Consider the following 21,162-nt stretch of genomic DNA (forward strand, 5'->3'; position numbering starts at 1 on the left):
CCAGCCAGTATCTGTCAGTACATGACTAATCGTCTTCCTGTAAGAAGAAATCGGCTGGAGATGTGAGTAATTATAAATTAACACTCCGTCGCTCCTTCGTTTATTTATTCTCGGTAGGTTTTTGTCTGCCGCCTCTTGAGTTGATTAAAACTTCTCAGTTCCGGCTGCTGTGATCCATTGAATTGCAGATAATGAACCGACGTTCCATCCACTGACACCGGACATTTGTCTGTGTCTCTCTAAAAATGAGTTCCTGGCAGGCAATGGGGAAATGGGGGAGACAGACTGAAAGAAAATTGGGGGAAAACAACTTCAGCCGCTCAGCCTGCAGGGATTATTCCTCCACTGTCTGCTCGCTCACTGAAGTGTGTGTTGTGTCTGCTAGACTACTGCGCTTTGCAGGCACCTGTAGAGCTGTCACATGTCTGCTTGATGCTTGGGGGATATGAACCAAACTGTGCGCTTGTTACCTGCAGAGATAATTATTCTCAGTATCAACAGAGAAATTATTAGAGATGCTAAACTGATAGACAGCTTTCCTTTCTCTAGAGTTTTCTTCCTATTTTGAGTTTTGTCAGTGTAATTCTGATCAACATACACATTAGCTGAAGCTAATAGCGTGTTAGTGGGTGATTTTCTCTGAAATAAGGCGATGGTGGTCTGACACAACAAATAGATTTTTGGAGTAGTTAAATTAAGCAGAAAATCTTCGTTTCAAACAGCTATTGAGAAACAATTGCTTCCTGAGGGCATGGACTGTGAACATTTCATTTGTTTCTTTCAAAAGATTTTCTTGGCTCTGGGGGCTTTATTTGACAGAACAGCGGGTTATAAGACAAGGGAAGACATTTGGCAAAGCTCAACAGGCTGGCCCTCAAACCTGTGATGCCATGTGCATAGATTGTGAGGCAGCAGCGCGCCCAAAAATTATACCCAATCGCTAACAATTAGCCGTGGCGTATATAATGCACCAATTCGACACTATGAAGCTTACCGGAAATTCCCTGTGCTGTAAACAGTTCTGCGAAAATGGAAGTGCCCAGCGGAACAACATGGTTGTTTTAATTCAATATATGAAAGTGTGATCAACATGGACTGAACGGCTTCATTCACTTCCTCTGCTGCCACTGCTAAAACTGCAGGTAGATGACATTCTGTCTGTATAAGCAGGTGGAAATGCTCTGTGAGTTTAGGTTAAAATTCAGACTTCCTCTTCTTGTTGTTGGGTTTCACAGTGTACTTGTGTGAGAATCTGCACATTACAGATTGATCAGTAGAAGCTGCACTTTGCAACAGTGAATGAACATGGAAGTTTCTTGATCACGTTTGCAATATTTATACAGTTGGGTGTTTTTTTGACCAATTTAATGGTTGTAAATAATTTTCAATTGGCTATTTACTGGTCCACGCTAACATTTTTGCTTTTCAAGTTTGTTTTCTAACAAACTAGAGTTTGGGGAATTTTATATTACACTGACATTAATGTTGTTTTACTGTTAAGATATTTCTAGAGCAGATTTGGCATGACATCACACTGCTGTACAATATAGAACCATTTTCATTTGAACATGTCGCTTTAAACTTAAAGAAAACTGAGACCTTTTATTTTTTCATTAAGAGTTTATGTCTTTTTTTCTTGAAAAATTATACATATGTTTTTTCTTAGAGCAGAAGGATTTGCCTTTTACATTCCTAAATAAAATGTGGATTAAAGCGCATCGTGTGAACTTGACCATGTCGTCTCTGCTTGACGACGGACCCATGGGTGGCATTTAGAGCAGAAAAAGTCCCTTCAGCTCCAAGCAATTCCACTAATGTGGATAAATACACTTTTTATACTTGTGGAGTATTGTGAAACTACATAAAAAAAAATTTTTTTAAATAGTTAAATGCATAAACATGTTCAACCATAAAATGTGGGATTATTTTAAAACAAAGTCACTTGGTTGGAGCAACTCATTGCCCATCTAATCTCGTCTCCCAGTGAACTTTGCAGCTGTTACTCTTGTGCAGCAGAACATTTACAGTATATGGGTTCTGACGTGCCTCCACTTGCTCGTGTAAGGCTGCAAAACAGATGGAAAGTTAAGCGCTGCTGCCCCCCAGTGTCCGTCTTAGAGACACTTTTCCTTAACCATGTCTAACATTACAGCATATTGGGCTCACTGAGCAATTGCACAATAAAAAAAGATACAAACAAAAACACAGTTTATGTGCAAATGCAGGTTAAACAGTTGATGCAAAGCAGGATGATGGTTTTTCCAATCAAGTTGGACATTTTCTAAGGCTTCAGACTAGTTTACCCCAATTAAAATTGTGCTACTGATCTTTCTGTGTTAGACTGAAAGTCATACAGCTATTTGATTACTGACTCTAATTTAATCCCACCTCTTAGAAGCTGCATTTGCACATCAAATCTATGTAAACCGATAAAAGTCCATGATGCTCAACTCGGATCGTGCTATTTTTCTCTCAAAGAAGGAGTCCATAACCCAGCACAAACCGTTCCTCCTTTCATGATGCCACGTCTTCAGAGCACTGCAGTATCCTAGCAGGTCCAGAAACATCAACTACTTTATGTAGAATATAAGATTCATTTCTTCATAAATGTTCGTCACAACAGGAAATATCAGGATTATAAGTTCCAAATGCAAAGGATCTAAAAGTATGGTTAGGCTATATATATTTTTTTGTTTTTTATCCCCCAATGACGGTGAAAGTTTATGGGCGATTGTGACAGAGGATTCCCTCTGCGATGTGAAGCTGAACGTGCAGCTAATGGTCCGATTTGGCAGCTTGCTCCTGGTCCCATGTCGCTTTCACAATAGAACCTTGTGGAGGTTTACAGGCTGTTCTGCTGGTGGTGCTGCTGCAGGATGGACAGCTCCTCAATCAGACGCTTGAAGGTGATTCTCCGCTCTGGAGTGTGCTCCCAGCACTTCCGCATCAGCTCATACACCTGGAAAATAAAAAAGGATTTGAAATACTTTCACAGTTTGTCTTAATGCAGGGCGGTGTCCAAAGTCAAGCCCACAACTGCAATGCAGGATACAAGTCTGCCACCCACTTAGACATGTGGCTATGTTTTGGTGCATAAATTATTACTGTAGAGTGTAATATGTACGAACAATACATTGAGTATTTGTGAACAAGTAGTCAAATTTTAAAAAGCATCAGATGAATTATTCTGTCATTTGATTACATTGTGAAACTGAAAAATCTGAATACAACTTTATTTTGTTTGTTAGAAAAACCTTAATATATCAAAAAGCTGAATCATATGAAGGTAGCTGAACATCTTGTGACTTGTTTGAAAGTTGAATGAAGTTGAAGTAGGCAGAAGTAGTGAGCTGTCAAAGAGCACAAAGATGTTGCTGATTTTTGTGGAAATCTAAAGAATTTCATTAGAACTGAAACGTGCAAAAAAGTTTAAATATTTACAAAATTGTGAAAGCTGAAATTACCAAAAGATATAGCAAAAGTTTTTTTGTTTTTTTTTCCGGCTGAAGTATGCAGAAGTCGGTAAGAGCCAAATAATGTAGAGAGAATCTTCAGTCTTAAAATCTTACAATAGAAAATGTAGGCTATAAAACGTTATTATTTACAGTTGACCCCTTTCTTTTAATGAGGCAAACCCACAAAACCCTTTTAAAACCCTTCCAACAAAAAACTGACTGCTGTACTCAATGTATTGCAGCTTAGTTTATTATTTTTTTCCCCGGCCTTTGAGTGCTTACTTAAAAATTTTAGCCCACGTGACAAAAAGTTTGGACACCCCTGTTTATGTTGTTAACTTGAACTTCCCTAAACCTCTAGACCACAATTCAGCCTTTGAAAGCTTTTAGCCAGGCTCTTTACACGGGGAAGCAAATGTTTGTTCTGAAACCGGCTCAGACAGATTGGAGTTCTGTCTGCGCACACTAATGTGAAGGAAACATTTTTAACAAAAGTTAAGAAAAATCATAAACAAAGTTACTTACACGGCGAGGGCAAGATTCAGGACAAGCCAATCTTCTTCCATCCTGCAGAACATTCACCAAGCGGACGATGGTCATCTGGCCTTGAGCTCTCCCGATCATATCTAGGAAGCACTGTGAAGTTAAGGACGAGAGCAAATCGCAGAGTTATTGGTCATGTTTTCAATTACTCTTCAATATAAAAAGTTTAGTAAGTTATTACATTTTCTCATTATTTGTGCCTTTTTAAATGTTTGTTCTGTACCATAAAGACAAAATTTGCTGCTGTGCCCAGCTGTTTGTACTTTTTAAGATTTTAGAATGAGACTAATTGGATGAAACAATCTGAATATAAGAAAAATGGTCCAAATATTTCATCGCCAGGTTGTAAAAAAGGGGAAATTATGAAAAGTTATTTTATTAAATAACTGTCCATAAAGTTTCCTCTGTTCCTCAGTTTGGTTCTCAACATCAGCCACAGTTAAAAGCTTGATGTCGGTGATGGATCTCCATATTAAACTAGACTTGCACCGTTGGCACAAACTGCTGCTTCGATCACTTCTAGTAAAACATTTCATCTGCTTTTATTGGCCGAAGAATTGTGCCATCTGGCGCAGGCAAATAACCATGTGGGCAACGCACAGACAAATACAGTTGACTGAGTATGAATGTACATGTGTTGTAATGTAGAATCATCTGAGCAGAAACGGGGAACACTGACCGTCATTGGGCTTTTGGAGGAATCGCAGTAGGTGATGATTTCATACATGGTCACTCCGAAGGACCACACATCTGAAGCAAGGTAAAACTTGCACTGAGTCAGACACTCAGGAGCATACCTGAAACACAGAAAATGGGTTAAAAAAGGTTTGTTATTCATATGTAAAGTCATTAAAAAAACCCAACAAAAACAAACAAAACAACATGTTCGCTAGTCATCTTTGTTCTCAACTAACCAGAAGACGGGGCTGTCGTTTTCGTCTTTGACCGTGTAATAACCGTTGTTTTCCTTGAGGCTTTTTGTGAGGCCAAAATCTCCGATCTTCACCATGCCTTCTTTTTCCACCAGCACGTTCCGGGCTGCCAGGTCGCGGTGGATGTAGTTCCGAGATCCCAAATAATCCATGCCCTAAGAAACAAACAAACAAAAAAACACACACACATATAAAACATAAACAATAAAGTCTTTAGCCACTTGAGACTGAATAATTTCACATGACAAAGTGTCCCAGGAATAAAGATTATGTTACCCGACATATCTGGATACAGTAGCTTAGCAGGGTGCCAAGGCTGGTCTGGCTCTTGTATCTGGGAAGATATTCCTTCAAACTGCCCAGCGGAAGATACTCCATTATCAGCTTGATGGTCTTTCCACCTAAAAATTAAACACAAAGTAGTACATAATTGTGCAGTGGTAGGAAAATTAATCAAAGATGAGAGAAAAAAAACCCATCTGAAATGTGGTTGTCACTTCTTATTGTGAGACACCTAAACAAATCCAGGTGAAATGACTGTCCCTTTACTTCAACATTATGCTCTGTAGGTGTGCGACTTCTGATTATTTTGGTAATCAATTATTCTATTGTTTATTCTGAAGATTTAATTGGATAAAAAGCTGGCATGTTCTTCGGATTTTTTCCATTCAACTACTTGAGCCTTGTATTTTTATACATTAAAAATACAATCAAAGATGTAAATGAACAATTTAATATTTTTTAAATAAGAAAAACATTTTATTGCCTGAAATGCTAAACTCCTTTAGTGAAAGTTTGATCACTTGTATCAAAGGACAGAAAAGCTCAGTCCTTTCTGCTTGACTTAACACAGTAGGGTTGATCTGTTCATTATTTGATTGATTAACCAATTAATAACCAAATAGAAAAAAATACTTAATAGGAGAGGGGTTTTTTGTTTTTCGTTTTACAGAATTTGAACCAGATGAAGACAAAACTGCTGGATTAAGACTTTTTTATGTTAGCAGAAACGTGTAAATATTTTTTGTACAGTTTTGTGTCATGTCTGTATTTGTATTGTGCAGCACCTTCTTCCTGGCTGATGCCTTTGTATTTGACGATGTTTTCATGATAAAGTGCCTTTAGGATCTCAATCTCTTTCAGGAGGTTGTTGCTCTGCTCCTCGCCGTTCTCGGGCTTCAGGGACTTCACCGCCACCATTTCACCCGTTCGGTCTCCCCGAGGGTCGTAGCGACACAACTCCACCTTACCGAAGTGACCCTGTGAGTGGAGAGCATGAACAATTTTTATTTTTTAAGAAAAAGGCACGAGAACAACTTTCAACTCAATATGAGTAACATTAAGAAATAAATCCTCTGATATTTTCTAAGCCTTTTTTAAGGTAAAAAATTAAATTATACACTGCTTTCTGACTTTAGTAAGCAGAAAATAAGATACAACAAATAATTAGCTGTTCTGTTAGTCTTTGTAAATCGTTGCATAATTGTCAAGAATATCAAGACAACAATTGATTAAACATAAAGCTTTTGTTTACCTCTCCAAGTTCTCTGATCTTCCTCAGGAATCTGGTTTCAAATACAGTCGGGTCCACCGGCTGTATTGGACATGGTTTGATGAATGGACCTGAGGAAAGGAAAAATATCTTTGATTAAAATTTAACTTTAAGCAGGCATTAAACACGCTTTTCGTTAAGCCCTTATTTCTTCAGTAAGTGTTTCCATTAGCTGAAAGCAAAAAGTCACAATTAACAGAAATAAAGACTTGAAAACATCAATCTGTGTGTAGTTAGTCAATGATACCTCTTAGTGAATTTAATTACTGACATTTTTTTTTAAAGCTATTAATAAATAATTTCTTGTATAATTTAGATCGGATTTATCAACATTAAATTCTGATGGTTGAACAAGTTAATATTGTGGGGATTCTTACTTTTACCATTTTCTCCACTGGTGGTTCCATTAGAGCATCAATATATATCAGTACATTTGAACAAAATAAATAAACCCAGTTACTGTGTGGAAGGTAGCGATCAAGAAAATATAAATAAATCACAATTCCTTATTGTGTCCTGAGGAAGCCCATTTCTACACACCTGAGGACTAATTACAAAGAAGCTTTTTATCAATCATATTTTTGGACTGCGGGAGGAAACCAGAGTACCCGGAAAGAACACACACACAAACACACACACAGGAGAGCAAACCAAAAGGACCCAGACTGGGATTTGAATCCAAGACCTTCTTGCTGCTAAGCAACAGCAACACATATCCATCTGTATGAAATGAGTTCGTTCCACATATGCATAGTTGCGTAATAGGAAGTCTATTGTGGTCGACTGTCATGTTTTTCACTAGAATTTTTTGTGGTTATGTAACTGTTTGCTTGCACTAGTTTCCCTGTAATTGGCTACTATGATACTTAAAGCAAATTATATAAACAAGTTGTTATGCTGAATGTCTAAAAGAAAAAAAAATCTATATTTATGTTAGAATAAAATGATTCTGCAGGGATTTTAATATGTTTAAATGGAGAAATAATTGTTTTATGTTGTTTGGTTACTAAGACAGACCGCAGCATGCAAAAGCGGCCACTAGGTGGAAGAATGGACTGAAGTGTGTTTCTGTGGGGCCCAAGGAGGGGCAGATAATGTACCCAGTGAACTTCCTCATGAACATCTGAGCGAGTAAACAACTCTCTCTATATCTGAGGCTACTGCTGCTACGTGAGAGACAAACCGCGCATAACATCCAGGTCGGATTTCATAGGTTAAAAATACAGCCTGAATGTTGGTTTGGTCTCCACAGCTTAGTTTTATTAAACCTTTTCTAATCTTACATAACAGATAATAAAACCTGACCTGATGTTAAAATGCAAAAACAAAAGGGTTTGAGTTCATATGCAAACACAAGAAATATAGTTTAAGTGAAACCAAACTTCCTATCAGACATACTTTTTTCTTCTAGTACATCCAAGTCTCTGACAATAGCCCTGAAGAAGGGTCTCTTCTTGGGGTCATAGTTCATGCAGCGGGTCATGAGTTCAGCAAGCTCCTTGTAGTCTGGGATGGCCAACTGGAATTCAGCTTCATAAAACCTCTCCTTCTGCTCACCACAAATTATGTAAGGAAAGAAAGGGGAAAACTGATCAGTTTCTCTGTAAGAACACAGGAAAAATTAAGTAGGATTCTGATTGTGAGCCGTTTTTGTGTTCATTTACCTCCGTCAACTTCTTCTCTTTGAGAGGTACCTCTCCATCATAACAGATCTCCCACAGGGTGGTACCGAACCCCCACTTATCAGCCGCCACGCTCAATTCTGATGGGTTCTTCACACATTCAGGAGCAATCCATGGGATGCGATGCACACATTCTACACACACACAAAGCCAAAATCCTGTTGGAGCAATGCTTTTAGGTTCATCACAATGTTTGTTTCTGCTTGCTTTACTGGCATTCACATTAAACTATAGAAAGAAATAAGTATTACATAAGAGCAATATGAAGAAATGGACAGAAATAATGCTATGAAGACTGCTGACCAGACAGAACAGTGACTAGCCATAAAATGCCTTGTCAAAAAGAGCAGTCATGTTCAAGAAAAACTGCACTAATGCAGTTTTTCATGTAGCAGCAGCTCTGACCAAGTACTAACTGCATACTGGACATACTTTGCAGTTTGCCATCAGAAAGTGAATTCTGGGTCTGTATTAGCAGTATCACTTTGTGTGGAACAAATGTATATAATTAAGAATTTGCCTTTTGAAACTGAGTTGAATCAATAAATCAATTTCAGATGATACTGTTATTAATGTTGATCCACATATACCTAGGATGGATTGTAATAAGATAGATTAGAGTATAAGGGCTCCTCTGCTTAGCATCTGAAGAAATAATACCAGGACAACTCTACTAACAAAAACTAACAACAACCTGCTTTGACATGCAGCGTAGAGCTAATCACATAAAAAAATTTTTTAAAAAGGGCGCGGGGTATAGAGGACGTGACACAAATGCGGAGGCCTCAGTCCTTGACATGGCCGTCATGGGTTCAGGTCTGGGCCTGATGACCTTTGTCACATTTCTTCCCCCTCTCTTACAACCAACTTTCCTGTCAGTTTACTGTGAAATAAAGTCCACTAGAGCTGAAAAAGCCTTAAAAAAAGAAACTACAAAATCTCTTCTAGTGTTTATAAAATTACTTCTGTACATCAGTATATCATTCAGTTCAGGCAACCCAACAAGTGTTTTCACAGCCACTGTAAAGCATATCTAGACAGTAATATGCAATTTACAACTTCCTTAAAACTGATTCAGTGTAAAAATAAGGAATGTGTATTATTAAAATTGGTTTTGTAACAAAAGGTGAATTAACAGGACAGCTCTTAACACAAACAAACGTTCAGTGCTCATGTGGGCTCCTGTCATGGTCTGACGTACTTGAAGCAATACTTTCTCTTAATGCGAGGAGGAAATGCTGTGTGGGAAGCTAGCTTAAACTGTTGAATTGGCATCGTTTGGCTGATAAATTTCAGCGTTACTGGAAAAACGCTCCACTAATCTGACATCCACGGCCGTCTTTTTAGCTCCACAAATTCATAACTTAAATGAGAGGATGGGAAAAGAGAGAGAAAGATGGAAAACCAGTGAAAGAAAAGAAAACATCTTAAAAGCCAGAAGAAAGCAATCAGATTAGTGGGAAGTAGGGAAGAGTGCTCCCAAAGAGTCTCTGAGCACATTATACATCGATTTCAATTAAATCTATGGACAAGGACATCGATGTGGAACGGGAAGACCAGCTGATCAGCAAAGCGATAGAGAGAGGAATGGAAGAAATGGCAAAGATTTCTGAGAACAGCGCTGGGGGAGGGGTATTCCCACGGGTGCGTCTACAATGAGACGTTTCCAGTTTGTCCTGTGGTTTAGTCAGATCCATCTGAGTAGCTGCAGCAGCCGCCATCAAACGACTTCCAGCTCTGATAGACGAACAGAAACATGAAGCTGCTACATGAGGGGAATTGTGCAATTTGAGACGCATCCATCTTAGTTTGGCTTTGCACAGATTACAACAAAACAAGTTACAGTCTCTGGTAGAAATCTGCTCAATGATATGGAATGATTAAGAGACAAATGTGAATCTTTATATTCACAAAAACCTTTGACTGTGCTTTGTTTTCTTGTGTTGCGTGGAAAGATTAAAACCAGCCTGTGTTAATAAAGAATTAGAATTTAGTTTCAGTATCTCAGTATCTTAGACTTCTCAGTTAGTATTCAATAATGAATTTCACCCTAGTTCATGCTAACTTCATTACAGCCTTTTTGCTTTTTTCAGTTCTGCTTTCATTTACAGCTGACAAAGAGGAAGTTGATGCAAACAGTTTCATGGCAGCTATTTTGCAACTTTGTGATTTGCATTGTAACAAAAGTGAAAAAGAGGTCGCCTGTGCTTCGTGCTCACCCTCCCTGGAGAGCACCGTTATTGGTATTCCTGGGTCGCTGAGCTTGATGAAGGGCTCTCCCTCCTCTTCATCCAGTCCATCTCTGGCAAGCAGAATGTTCTTGGCACAAACAAAGCCATGGACCAGCTTTTTGTCTTCCTAAAATACACACAATGACAAAAAAACATTTATTAGGCAGAGCAGAAACAAAATGTCGCCAAGATGTCGTTGCTAAAACTCGAAGTGTCTGCTCTAAAAAAAAGCCAGTTTCTCTTAAATTCAAAATAAAAGCCACAGATTTGTTAAGATCTGGGATCTTTTTCTGACATCTTTAATTAAAATTTTTAGCTTAGACTGCGAAACAATATATCAAATCGTTACATAAGTTGTCCTTGTTTAGCTTCAAGATCACCCCACTCAGCAGAAAGTGACTTGTTTCTTTTCTTTTTCCATTATTGTTATTCTGCACACTGAAATCACATGTGGGGTAAACGCAGCACCATAGCATAAATTTAAATACCAATAAAGGGAAAAAAAAAAAGTTTCCTGCTTACCAGGTAGCTAAGAGCAGAGGCCAGCTGTTTGGCCACCTGGAATTTCCACCTGGTGCTCAGTGGACTCTGTTGTCTCCTGATAAACACATCTAGCGGTCCTAGCTGGGCATATTCTTCCACCATGATATCTTTTGACAGAAAGAGACACGTCATGAGGTTAAACCTCTTCATCATAAAAATCTTAAACTCAATCAAGCAGTTAAACAGCACTTACTCTCCTGATGACGGACACACACGCCATAGAGCAGCACGATGTGTTTGTGAGACACTTGGCGCATCATGTTGGCTGTTTCAAAGAAGGCCTGTCATCAGAGAGACAAACATGTTTCAACAACAATGCAGCAAGCTGTAAACTTTAAGTAATAATAATTTGAAACATCTCACAGCTTTTAATCATAAGAACAACAAACATTATCCCGTTTTAAAATGTGTTCCAACAAGCTAATAGGTATGAAAGTGTGTCTCACCAGAGAAATGTCCCTGTGTCCAGAACCAAGCACCTTCAGGACGACCTTAACCTCCTGGAAAGATGTGTAACCTGCATCTTCATCTTCCTCATTCTTGACCCTCAGAGTGCCCAGGTATATGTTGGTTTTTGTACCAACGCCAAGGTGCTCCTCCTGGTTAACACAACATGGAATACAGACAGTTCAGAGGTCAGAAAGAAACTGCATCCAAAGTATCTTGCTATTTTTTTCTATCCTAGCATGCAAGATAATGTTTTGTGTTATTAATTCAAAAGTGAGAATTTTAAGTTGTATTATAAAGTTATGAGTTATTAATTAAAATCTGTATTTTTGGTGCTACTGTGTTATATTTAAGTATATTTACAACTGGATGCAAAAACTTCAACATATTAACTGGAATTTTACATGGTTTAACAACACAAATATTTCATAATTATGAAGCAGAAGAAAAAGAATAAATGGTTTGCTAAATGTTTTTACAAATAAGATATCTATATTTGTAAGGCACTGTAGATGATGAACACAGAAAGCAACATGCTAATGTATTAGCATCACTCTGCAATAATAGAAGACAAACAGAAAGTGTACCTGCTCAATGTCCTCCTTGGGAATGCGGTGGAAGATGCAGAGCTCCCTCTCATGCTTTGTTGGCTGACAGATGGAAGCTCTCTCCTTGGTAACCACAAGAAGGTTAGAAATTTCTGTAACAAAAAAAAACAACAATTTCTGTTAGAAAACAACTGTTGATCTCATTGTTGGACAAAGTTTTCGATTTGAATGAAAGCCTGGAGATCTGTGTTGGTTAATCCTTCACTTCTTCCTGTCTTGTTACCATGGTGGAGGTATTGTCAAAACTGTGGACTGGTTTGAAATGTCTGCGCTGCATTCAGGCAGTAAGAATAAAACCTGCCAACACTATCTGCATCTTTCAAAACATCTAGGTATAAAATAAAGACTCAGCAGCTAATACATGAAGCTGTGAATAAAATCAGCAGTTCTGTTTACATGTGGCAAAACAAACTATGACAAGAACAGATATTAATGTTCAGCTATCAAACCTGATGTAGTTTCTGTATACTTCTACACGTGAGCAGACAGTGAAAATGAGTATTTGTTTATGTTCTATATGACGGTGTGTGTGCAATGTGGGTTGCTAATGTTGTGACAAAACCAACAAACTGTGGTTCAAGTAAGGGGTGTGTGTGTGTGGGGAGATAGAGGGGGCGTCTGCACTCCTTTAGCAACTTGTTAAAGAAGTCTGTGACATGCAATCTGGGTTTCATGCAAACTCAAAAAACAACACGCACCCAGATCCACCACCAAATAATAAGACACACACTCTGCTGCGCTCACTCAATAATCTTCTATTGAGAACTGGAATTACTTAAAACACACATATGTGTTTTAGACAAGAGAATAGTTAATTTTTTTCAATTTATGTTTACAATACTTCAACACAAGTAAAAGCAGAGAATACTCTCAGGATGTGGGCATACTGTATCAGTGGACTATGATTCAAGTGAGCCCATTGTGTAACATTATAAATGAACCCAGACCACCCTTTATCTTCCACTGTAGCTAATGTATCAGCACAATGACGAGCATTGTGATAATAATCAATGCCACACCTACCCGAACAAACACCTCGGCACACTTATACAGACATGGCTCTCTTTCTTTCCTTGTGTGAACAAAAGAGTGCTAGTTTGGTTACGGAAACCCACATTTTACAACTCTCTTCCTCCCTGACACCATTTCACAGACACTGCCAACACCGTTTCCCTTACCCCAACTCAAGCACACCTACGCCTTAAGAGCAGGTCCACATTCTGGCTTACGTCGATAGAAATCATAGCGCTACACATATGCGAGGTTGACATGTTCGAGTTGTGCAGTATGCTGTACATGTAACCACAGAGCAAAGATGAATGTTACTCTGCTGCAGCTATTCTGCCTCTTTTTGGGGAAGGAAGTGTTAAATAGGTTGCAAAAAATATCTAAAGACAATGGTTTAAAAGACTAAAATGTACCTATATTCAATAATAAATATTGCTAATTATAACTTTTTTTTAATGCATGTTACTTTCCTTGCAGATGCCAGTGGCAAAGGCTCCCCTTACAGAAATACTTTGTGTGGACAAATTAAATGCTTTCTGGGTAAAAGTATTACGGAGAGGTGAGACAAAGACAAAATTTCGGTCATTTCACCTAGAAAAAGAATATGATTAGTGCCACTTTTATCTTCTATATATGGCACTAATTCAAACACTTACCTGATTGTTTACAAAGCGTCTGCAGCCTAAACGGTTATGTTGCACTTCATCTGACTTATGTCACTGATGTGATAAATGCGTTAGAATTCTGCACCAGAAAAAGTCTGACATAAGGTTGGATAGCTTGTATCACAATATAAGCTATGATATCAGTCCATATAGAGTTGACTTGTCTTTTTTTTTAAATACTTGAAATAATGCCAAATTGGTGGCATAAAATTTTGTATTTTATCTGGTTTCCTCACGAGCCATTGTTCTGCTTTTAAGCAGCTTTTAGGCATGCCAGTGAAACCTGAAACTGCTTCTGTGCATGCTACTCAACAGGTTGTTTGTTAGGTAACCAAAGAGTGAGTGAGTTAGTTGATGCCACCCACCTTGCTGTGCTCACTGTGAGAGGTTGAGAAAACCCTACATAATCCAGAATGCTGTGCGGTTTTGGATCGGAGTTCAGTGAATATTCTATATATTGAATATTCTATTAGATGGATCATTTATTGATACTGATTACGTGTCCAGTGCAAAATATATTGTTATTGATTTATTGTCCCACTCTAGTCAAACGTGGTAAATCCAGATGTAAACCACTATGAAATTACAAAAGAAGTCTCCTGGTTCTGACTACGCAGCCAAACGGACTTTTCTGTTTCAGTCAATGCTCCACAAATGTAATTTAATCCATCGGATTAAAAATATATCATCGGGGTTGACTCTAAACTTCAGAAGTGCTTCATTTGAACTTTAATGACATCACTAAAGTTCTGAAATTAAGACAATTGATGCACTTGATGAGGAGGTTAAGCTATAATTGAAATTGCTTTAACTTTGCTTTACATTTCATGGTTTGTTATGAGATCAGTAACTTTGTATTTTGTACCGTCTATCTTTGCTCGGCCATTAAAGTGAATTTATCTTTTTTTTTGTTTACCTCTTGGCTGTGGAGGGCAGCAGCGCCTGAGCTGGAACTGCAAGTTGTCGGTGTGGAGACACTGGCGCTCCAGGTGATCCAGCAGCTCCTTCAAGCTGGGCCGCGATGTGTCCGTTCCATACAGGCGGTAGCCATCAGAGTCCACCTCAATCTGGAAGTTCTTATACTGGATATTGAAGTGGTCACTCTGGATAGAAATGGGACAAAGTAAATTAGGATCAAACAAAACTACACAGATTGAAACACAGAGAAAAATAAACTAGATGAAAATGTATTAATAATTTAACCCTTATGAGGAAAAACTGAGAAAGATGAGCCCAAAATGCATAAAATGCAAAAGGAAAGAAAAAATGTGAAAACAATTAGATGAGAAAGTATATCTAATTAAAAAATAAACCTCCTGTTTTTATTTTTGTAAAGGTATTAAAAGGCAATTCCTTTTAATTAAGTTTTCCATGAATTTTTGTGCTACTGTACAATGCTGATTGGGAGCTCAAGAGGTTCTCATAAGCTACACTTTGCGACACGACTGAGCCAAACTCCACCCAATCCCAAAAACTTCTGCATTAGTGGAAAATTCACACAGTGAATCCCCAGCTGTAGGTAGAAGAAACCCTGTGCCTTCAAAAAATGTTGCTCTGCATTGAAAATGGTATGGAATATTTTTCTTAGTATCTGTATCAAGTTTAAAAATGTAGTATTGTGACAACCCTGCATATTATTCTAAAAACTTTTCACCCACCATAAAAAAAATAAATAAATCAAGGACAGAGTCAGAGAAATACTTCTAAATGTCATGGTGGGTTTACACTACCTCATGACAGACCACAGTGATGATGATGAAGTTGTACTCAGTACAGCTCCAGCGCAGTATGTAGGTTCCTTCCTCATTACCCTCCTGTCGCAGCTTTTGGACAGCATATTCAGTACTGGAGGAAGAGAAAAACAGACTTAATCGTATTCACTGAAAGCAGTCTAAAGTGGTTTTGTAGAATTAAGCGAGTAAAGTAAAAACATTTCTTTCAAGTGCAGTTTATTATTACAGTAAAAACTGACCAAAGTAAGTCTTTGCAAAAAAAAAAAAAAAGGAATCAAAATTTTATCTGCTACATTGTGGGTATTTTTTTCACTTAGAGTGACTTAATGTTACAGTGCTTTATCTCTCCCTGTACAGGAAAACACAAGCATTAAGTAAAAAGATGTACATACATCGTATTCCATAAAGGTGTAGTTAGTATGCGCTAATTAACAAACATAATACAAACCAGATGGGTCCATGGCAACCAGTTTCTGTGTTCTGCACCACCAGGGAAGGTGCCACCTCCTTGCACAGGTAATGGTGGGCATCCACAATTAACCTGAAATACCCATCAACAAGGGCCACAAAGGACAGGGCTTCAGCCCTTGACAGCAGTTGGAGTTCCTGGAGGGGAAAAGAATGAATTGGTATTTTATCGGAAGTAAAGACAATATCCATCATGCACTCCTTAGATGTTGTTTTCATGGAGGTTAAATGTTATTCAGACCAGAGTCATTTTAGGAGAAATTCTGACATCACTGTTAGTCATCACTTACAGTGAGTCACAGGATGCAAGCTTTAAACTATCCTTAACCAATAATTGCTTGGACTCATCTTTCACATTAGTCAAGCATGGGGCTTTTATGGATGTGGTGGGAGGAGACTGTAGTTTTTTGCTGCATTTCCATTCAACATAAAAATTGCTCAAATTGGAATTATAAAAATAAATTTGCTGGATAGAAAAACCTATTTCAATGAAAAGTTCTTGAGGTAGAGTGAGGTGGTTTTTCAGCACAACAAAATTTGTGTATTTCGCAAATCTGTTGTTTTTTCAACATTAGCAGAATATCAAAAAAGTTTTGTGCACATTTGCAGGGTAAACACAGATAAGGAGTGGATTACAACCCCAATTTAATACAATTTCTATACATACATTTACAAAATTTATTTCTAATAATTTACCAATTACTGCTTACAGGTAATGAAATCTTAATTTTAATTTTCAGTGACCTGACCTGGTCCCTGAACACCTCTTTTCTGAAGAGGAAAGCCCAACAAAGTCTCGTCTTCCTCAGCAAATTGAAAACCACTGGACTCCCTGTTCAGTTGCTAAAGAATTTCTACAGAACCATGATTGAGAGCATCTCCTGCCTCAGCATGACTATGTGGTACGACAACTGCATAGTCGAGGAAAAAAAGAATTTGGCCTGAGTGGTGAAAACTCCCCAATGGATCGTGAGGAGTCAGCTACTCAACCTGGATCTAATATACACTGGCAGGTCGATTGTAATGCCGCTGATCCCACCCACCCAGGACACCAACTGTTTGTACCGCTACGGCCAGGGAAACGATACAGATACATACAGTGTGATAAATCTCAGTGGAACAACACGACCAGATGAAAAGGCTCCTCAAACAATCACTGGCTGTGAAATTTTCAAACTGGATCTCCATTAACTTAAGATTGGGAAAAGGGGAAGCAACAGTTCAGTCCTCTCCCTCCTTTGGAAAAAGACTTATTCTAATTTCTTGGAAACTGGTTTTGGGGTTTTGTATTAGCTGTGAGCTACAAACATAAACAAAAAGTTTAAATATATCTGTAATGATGAATCTATATAAGTTTTAATTTTCAAGAATTTAATAACTGAATTAAATTAACTTTAGGGAACTTGTTGGACATTAGACACAAGTACATAAAACCCTGTTTACGGGTAGTAAACAATACTTCACAGATGTGTTTGTGCGTCTGTCTCACCATCTTCTTGTTGTCTTGTCTCATGATTGTGACTGTTGTCTCTTTGATGACTGTGTGTGTGATCATATGGAAATCACAGAACAGCACCCAGCCATCACCCGTCTCCTTATTCCTGTTGTTCTTCTGTTTTTCATCCTGCTTACTCTTCTTCGACTTGCTTTTGTCTTTGGGCATCACTGGCACCTGTTTCATAAATTCAACATGGCTTAAAAATAGCTTTATATTCGGTAATAACATTCAGCAAATCAACAACTTTGGTCAATGACACCAATATAATGGTTACAGCTGGCCTGTTTGTCCAATTAAGGGAAAGTATCAACTAAATCCTTAGCTTTTTGTTTAATAGAAGTGTTCTGATCTAACCCATTGTATTTTATGAGTTTAAATATGCCATTTTCTAAATTGAAGTCTATTAACATGCAGATGGCTTAAAAATCTATATTACGAATCAGTTTTTCCCAATCCTTGATCCTCTAGGCACCCTGCCCTGCATGTTTTAGATGATTCCCAGTTTTAACACACCTGATTCAAATGATTGCAGTGCAGTAAAATGTTGTTAATCACCCCTCAATAAAACCGTGTTATGAAGCAGAAAAACAACTAAAACATGGAGGGCAGTGTGCCATGAGGACCAGGGTTGGGAAACACTATTATAGACTATGCCGACTGGGGTTGATGCAGAGAAACATTCCTTCTGTTTCTTAGGTTTGAAAGCACAAAGCTAAGAATCCAAAGCAGTAAAATTTTGTCCACTCAAGATTAACTAGAACATTGAAATATAAGATTCACTTAATATACAATCAGAAGGGGGGGGGGAGAGTAAATATGCTAAAGTTAACCTTATAATGTCAGCATAAGGCATTATAATGTACTGCATTTTGTTAATGCTAACAAAATGCAGTACATTATTTTATTTCACTCACTTGCTACTGCGATTTCGATACCATTGATTTTGAAGAACTAATCGAACTGATATCAATAAACCTCTACTCTTAAATTAATCAGATACACTATATTGCCAAAAGTTTGGATTTGTGACGACAAACACTGATTATTTAGAAAAAGGCCTCACTTGCAATCTTCAATCTAATTTATCCAAGCGGTGTCGGATCAGGCTGAGGTCAGAATCCTGAAGTCTTTTCCTTTTCCCACAATAAAAACAAACTGGTACTATAGTCAAACATGGCTATAGTGCATAGTCATGGTTGAACAGGAAGCAACATAACCCCAGAGTAATGTTCAGAATGTCTTGGCATGCTGAAGCATTAAAAATTCCTATCTCTAAAACAAAGGGGCCATGTCTAACTTCTGTAGCTACTGATTTAGCTAGAAGAAGGGTTGGTGACCTCTGGGCATCATGACCCTCAGCCTCCACTGGTGCTGCCCTGGGATTTTATGTGATATACCACTACATGTCTGGGTTACACTTGCAGCATTTGAAGTGATGAAAGCACTTAAATTCAATCATATTATTTGAAAATAATATGATTGAAATTACAAAATATTTCAATCATTGCAGCCCTATGGTTAAGACACGTTCACTCATAAACCAAGAGATCCTTGACATTTTGTTTGTGTTTACTCACAGCTGCTGGTTTTTGCCTCCAGGAAATGCCGGTGGTGCCAGTGACAAGAACTTGCATGTCACTGCTTGGCTCCAAGTTCTGATTCTGACATTTCGTCTGCAACTGGCTCTGGTTACAGTACCCTGGGAACAAAATGTTTAAATGTGTAAATGTTTGGCCAAACTATGGCCAATCATTTATAAAACCATATATTTCTGCTAATGTTTTATTTCTCTTCAGGTACAAAGGTTTTGTAAATAAAGAAAGTCAGGCTGGGTTCATAAGAAAAGAGATAATTTGACCATTCAAACCATTCAGTACTTCAAATATTCAACTGAATTTGTATTGTCACTACATGATTTCCAAAGCAAACATGTAATGAATTTACTTTCAGTTTCATTTTGCAGCCCAGATTCACTCAATGTGTGTCAACAAAGTTCAAACTTGTCTGAACATCATTGGCAGGAAAACATACAAGCAAACCAGGTCTGTATCAATGTGCTACTTTGGCAGTTAGTACCTCTGCAATGCCATTTGCATTCCAGTGATAAACTGGAACCATTTTGAACCAGTAATCATACAGCATTCAACCTATATAACTATATTAATAAACTATGCATAAAAGAGCTCATTAATTACATGAAATAAATTAGGTAATTTATTTAAATATGTTTATTAAATAGGTTCACGCCACTAATTTATCCTCACACTGAGGCTAAACTAGTTTGCATTTAATTATTTGATGACACATTTTATACATTGTCTATTAAATAAAATGATTTAAACATTTACTAATTTCATGGTGCATTTTTGGCATTTATTAATCTAGTTTTGTCCCTTTAATTTACAAATTAACAGACAAATAAAGGTTAATTTGTCGCTTAACCTTTATGAAACATGAGAAATTATCAGACTTAAACTAAAATACCTCTAATTGTCCTAGAGCTGGTAAATCTAATTTGATAGAGGTACATTACCACATTTCCTATGACAAACTATGAGTACTTCTTAAAAAAATTATACTAAAATGAAAAGTTTTTTAAAATGTCCCTTAAACAAAGAAAAATTCCCGCAGCAGGCAGTATAAAACGCCCCATGATAAAAGATTTTTGTTTGCAAGAAAAAATATTGAGTGCATTCCTCCAGAGTGAAAACGATAAGTCTGTACTCTTTAAGTACAAGTGGAAGCCAGGTAGCAACTGTGCTTTCTTGGATTTCCTTGGCTGATAAAATTTACTTGTATTACATGAATTCTTACCATAGTAACCTCCAGTGGAGAGCTCCTTTTCTTGTGTTATAGCCAGGGAGACGGGTTCAAAGAGCTCGCTGCCCATTCTGCTGGTCAGCCCCTCCATCGTGGCCAGGTATTTGATCTTCAGATCATAGCAGGTGATGTTGCTCTCCCCAACTGTTTGGGTGTTGAATTCAGCGAGGAATTTCTTGAACACGTTGCTGATGCGGATGCGGGTCAGGATGTTCCGCTGCTTAATGTTAGAGTTCAGTGACTCCGGGATGAAACGCTTGTAACTGGTGGGATTAAGACAAAAAGAATATTTTAACTTAACTGTGCAAATCTCCTGTTTTAACTTAGAAAACATGGCAAATAAATGTCAACTGTCTTAGGAAAAGTGAGGTATAAAGAAAGAACAAATTTCATATGCTTGTACGTTGAGTATCAGATGTTACCTCATCTCACGGGAAGCTGCTGAAAAGGGTATATCAAAGTTCTTGGCATAGTGAGTAATAGCAAGCACAGCCATGCCCAAACATTCGTTTTCTATCTCATGTTGCTCGGCTTCTGACTGGGCTGCCCTCAGGGGAGCCTTGCCTGTCTGAAAATCATGCTGGCACTGTGCAAAAATAAACATAACCAGTATTAGAATTAAATCTGACACCATTCGTATAGGAACACCAACAATAACAACAAAAACGGGAAGAGATTAAAACTAGACACGAGAACAGAAAGGATCAAACTAGATAAGTTAAAAATGATGACTTGTGTAAAAGCTAAACCTTCTCAGTACATACCTGGAAATAAAGGTATTCAAGGGAACCGACATCAAGCAGCGGTGTTCCCTCTGGTGTTTTCTGTGGGCTCTGTCCTCTGAGTTTATTGAGGCAGTGTCTCCAAACTGGAGACTCTCCTTCTGTGGTCCCATGCCAGTTCTTAAAATAGAATCTTAAAGAAAAGACAAAAGGTCCAGGTTAAAAACAATAATACCAATCATCTGAAAACCAGGT

General features: G+C 37.9%; 1 protein-coding gene across 1 annotated transcript in view; it reads right to left on the reverse strand.

Moving 5' to 3' along the window:
* Positions 1-29: 29 nt before the first annotated feature.
* jak1 (Janus kinase 1) overlaps positions 30-21,162 on the reverse strand; it is a 33,038-nt gene continuing 11,905 nt past the window's right edge. The window contains exons 4-25 of the mRNA XM_014470555.2: positions 20,950-21,100; positions 20,608-20,771; positions 20,180-20,448; positions 18,943-19,064; positions 17,357-17,539; positions 15,848-16,005; positions 15,397-15,511; positions 14,583-14,769; positions 11,973-12,085; positions 11,385-11,537; positions 11,132-11,219; positions 10,918-11,045; positions 10,384-10,522; positions 8,147-8,298; positions 7,881-8,031; positions 6,465-6,553; positions 5,998-6,190; positions 5,207-5,331; positions 4,913-5,085; positions 4,678-4,795; positions 3,981-4,091; positions 30-2,959 (exon numbers count right to left, since the gene is read on the reverse strand). Of these exons, the coding sequence (XP_014326041.1) occupies positions 2,843-2,959; positions 3,981-4,091; positions 4,678-4,795; positions 4,913-5,085; positions 5,207-5,331; positions 5,998-6,190; positions 6,465-6,553; positions 7,881-8,031; positions 8,147-8,298; positions 10,384-10,522; positions 10,918-11,045; positions 11,132-11,219; positions 11,385-11,537; positions 11,973-12,085; positions 14,583-14,769; positions 15,397-15,511; positions 15,848-16,005; positions 17,357-17,539; positions 18,943-19,064; positions 20,180-20,448; positions 20,608-20,771; positions 20,950-21,100 (3,199 nt within the window). The 3' untranslated portion in view covers positions 30-2,842. The remainder of the gene's footprint in view (positions 2,960-3,980; positions 4,092-4,677; positions 4,796-4,912; positions 5,086-5,206; positions 5,332-5,997; positions 6,191-6,464; positions 6,554-7,880; positions 8,032-8,146; positions 8,299-10,383; positions 10,523-10,917; positions 11,046-11,131; positions 11,220-11,384; positions 11,538-11,972; positions 12,086-14,582; positions 14,770-15,396; positions 15,512-15,847; positions 16,006-17,356; positions 17,540-18,942; positions 19,065-20,179; positions 20,449-20,607; positions 20,772-20,949; positions 21,101-21,162) is intronic.

This window comes from Xiphophorus maculatus, chromosome 9, assembly GCF_002775205.1.
Source record: "Xiphophorus maculatus strain JP 163 A chromosome 9, X_maculatus-5.0-male, whole genome shotgun sequence".
NCBI lineage: Eukaryota > Metazoa > Chordata > Actinopteri > Cyprinodontiformes > Poeciliidae > Xiphophorus > Xiphophorus maculatus.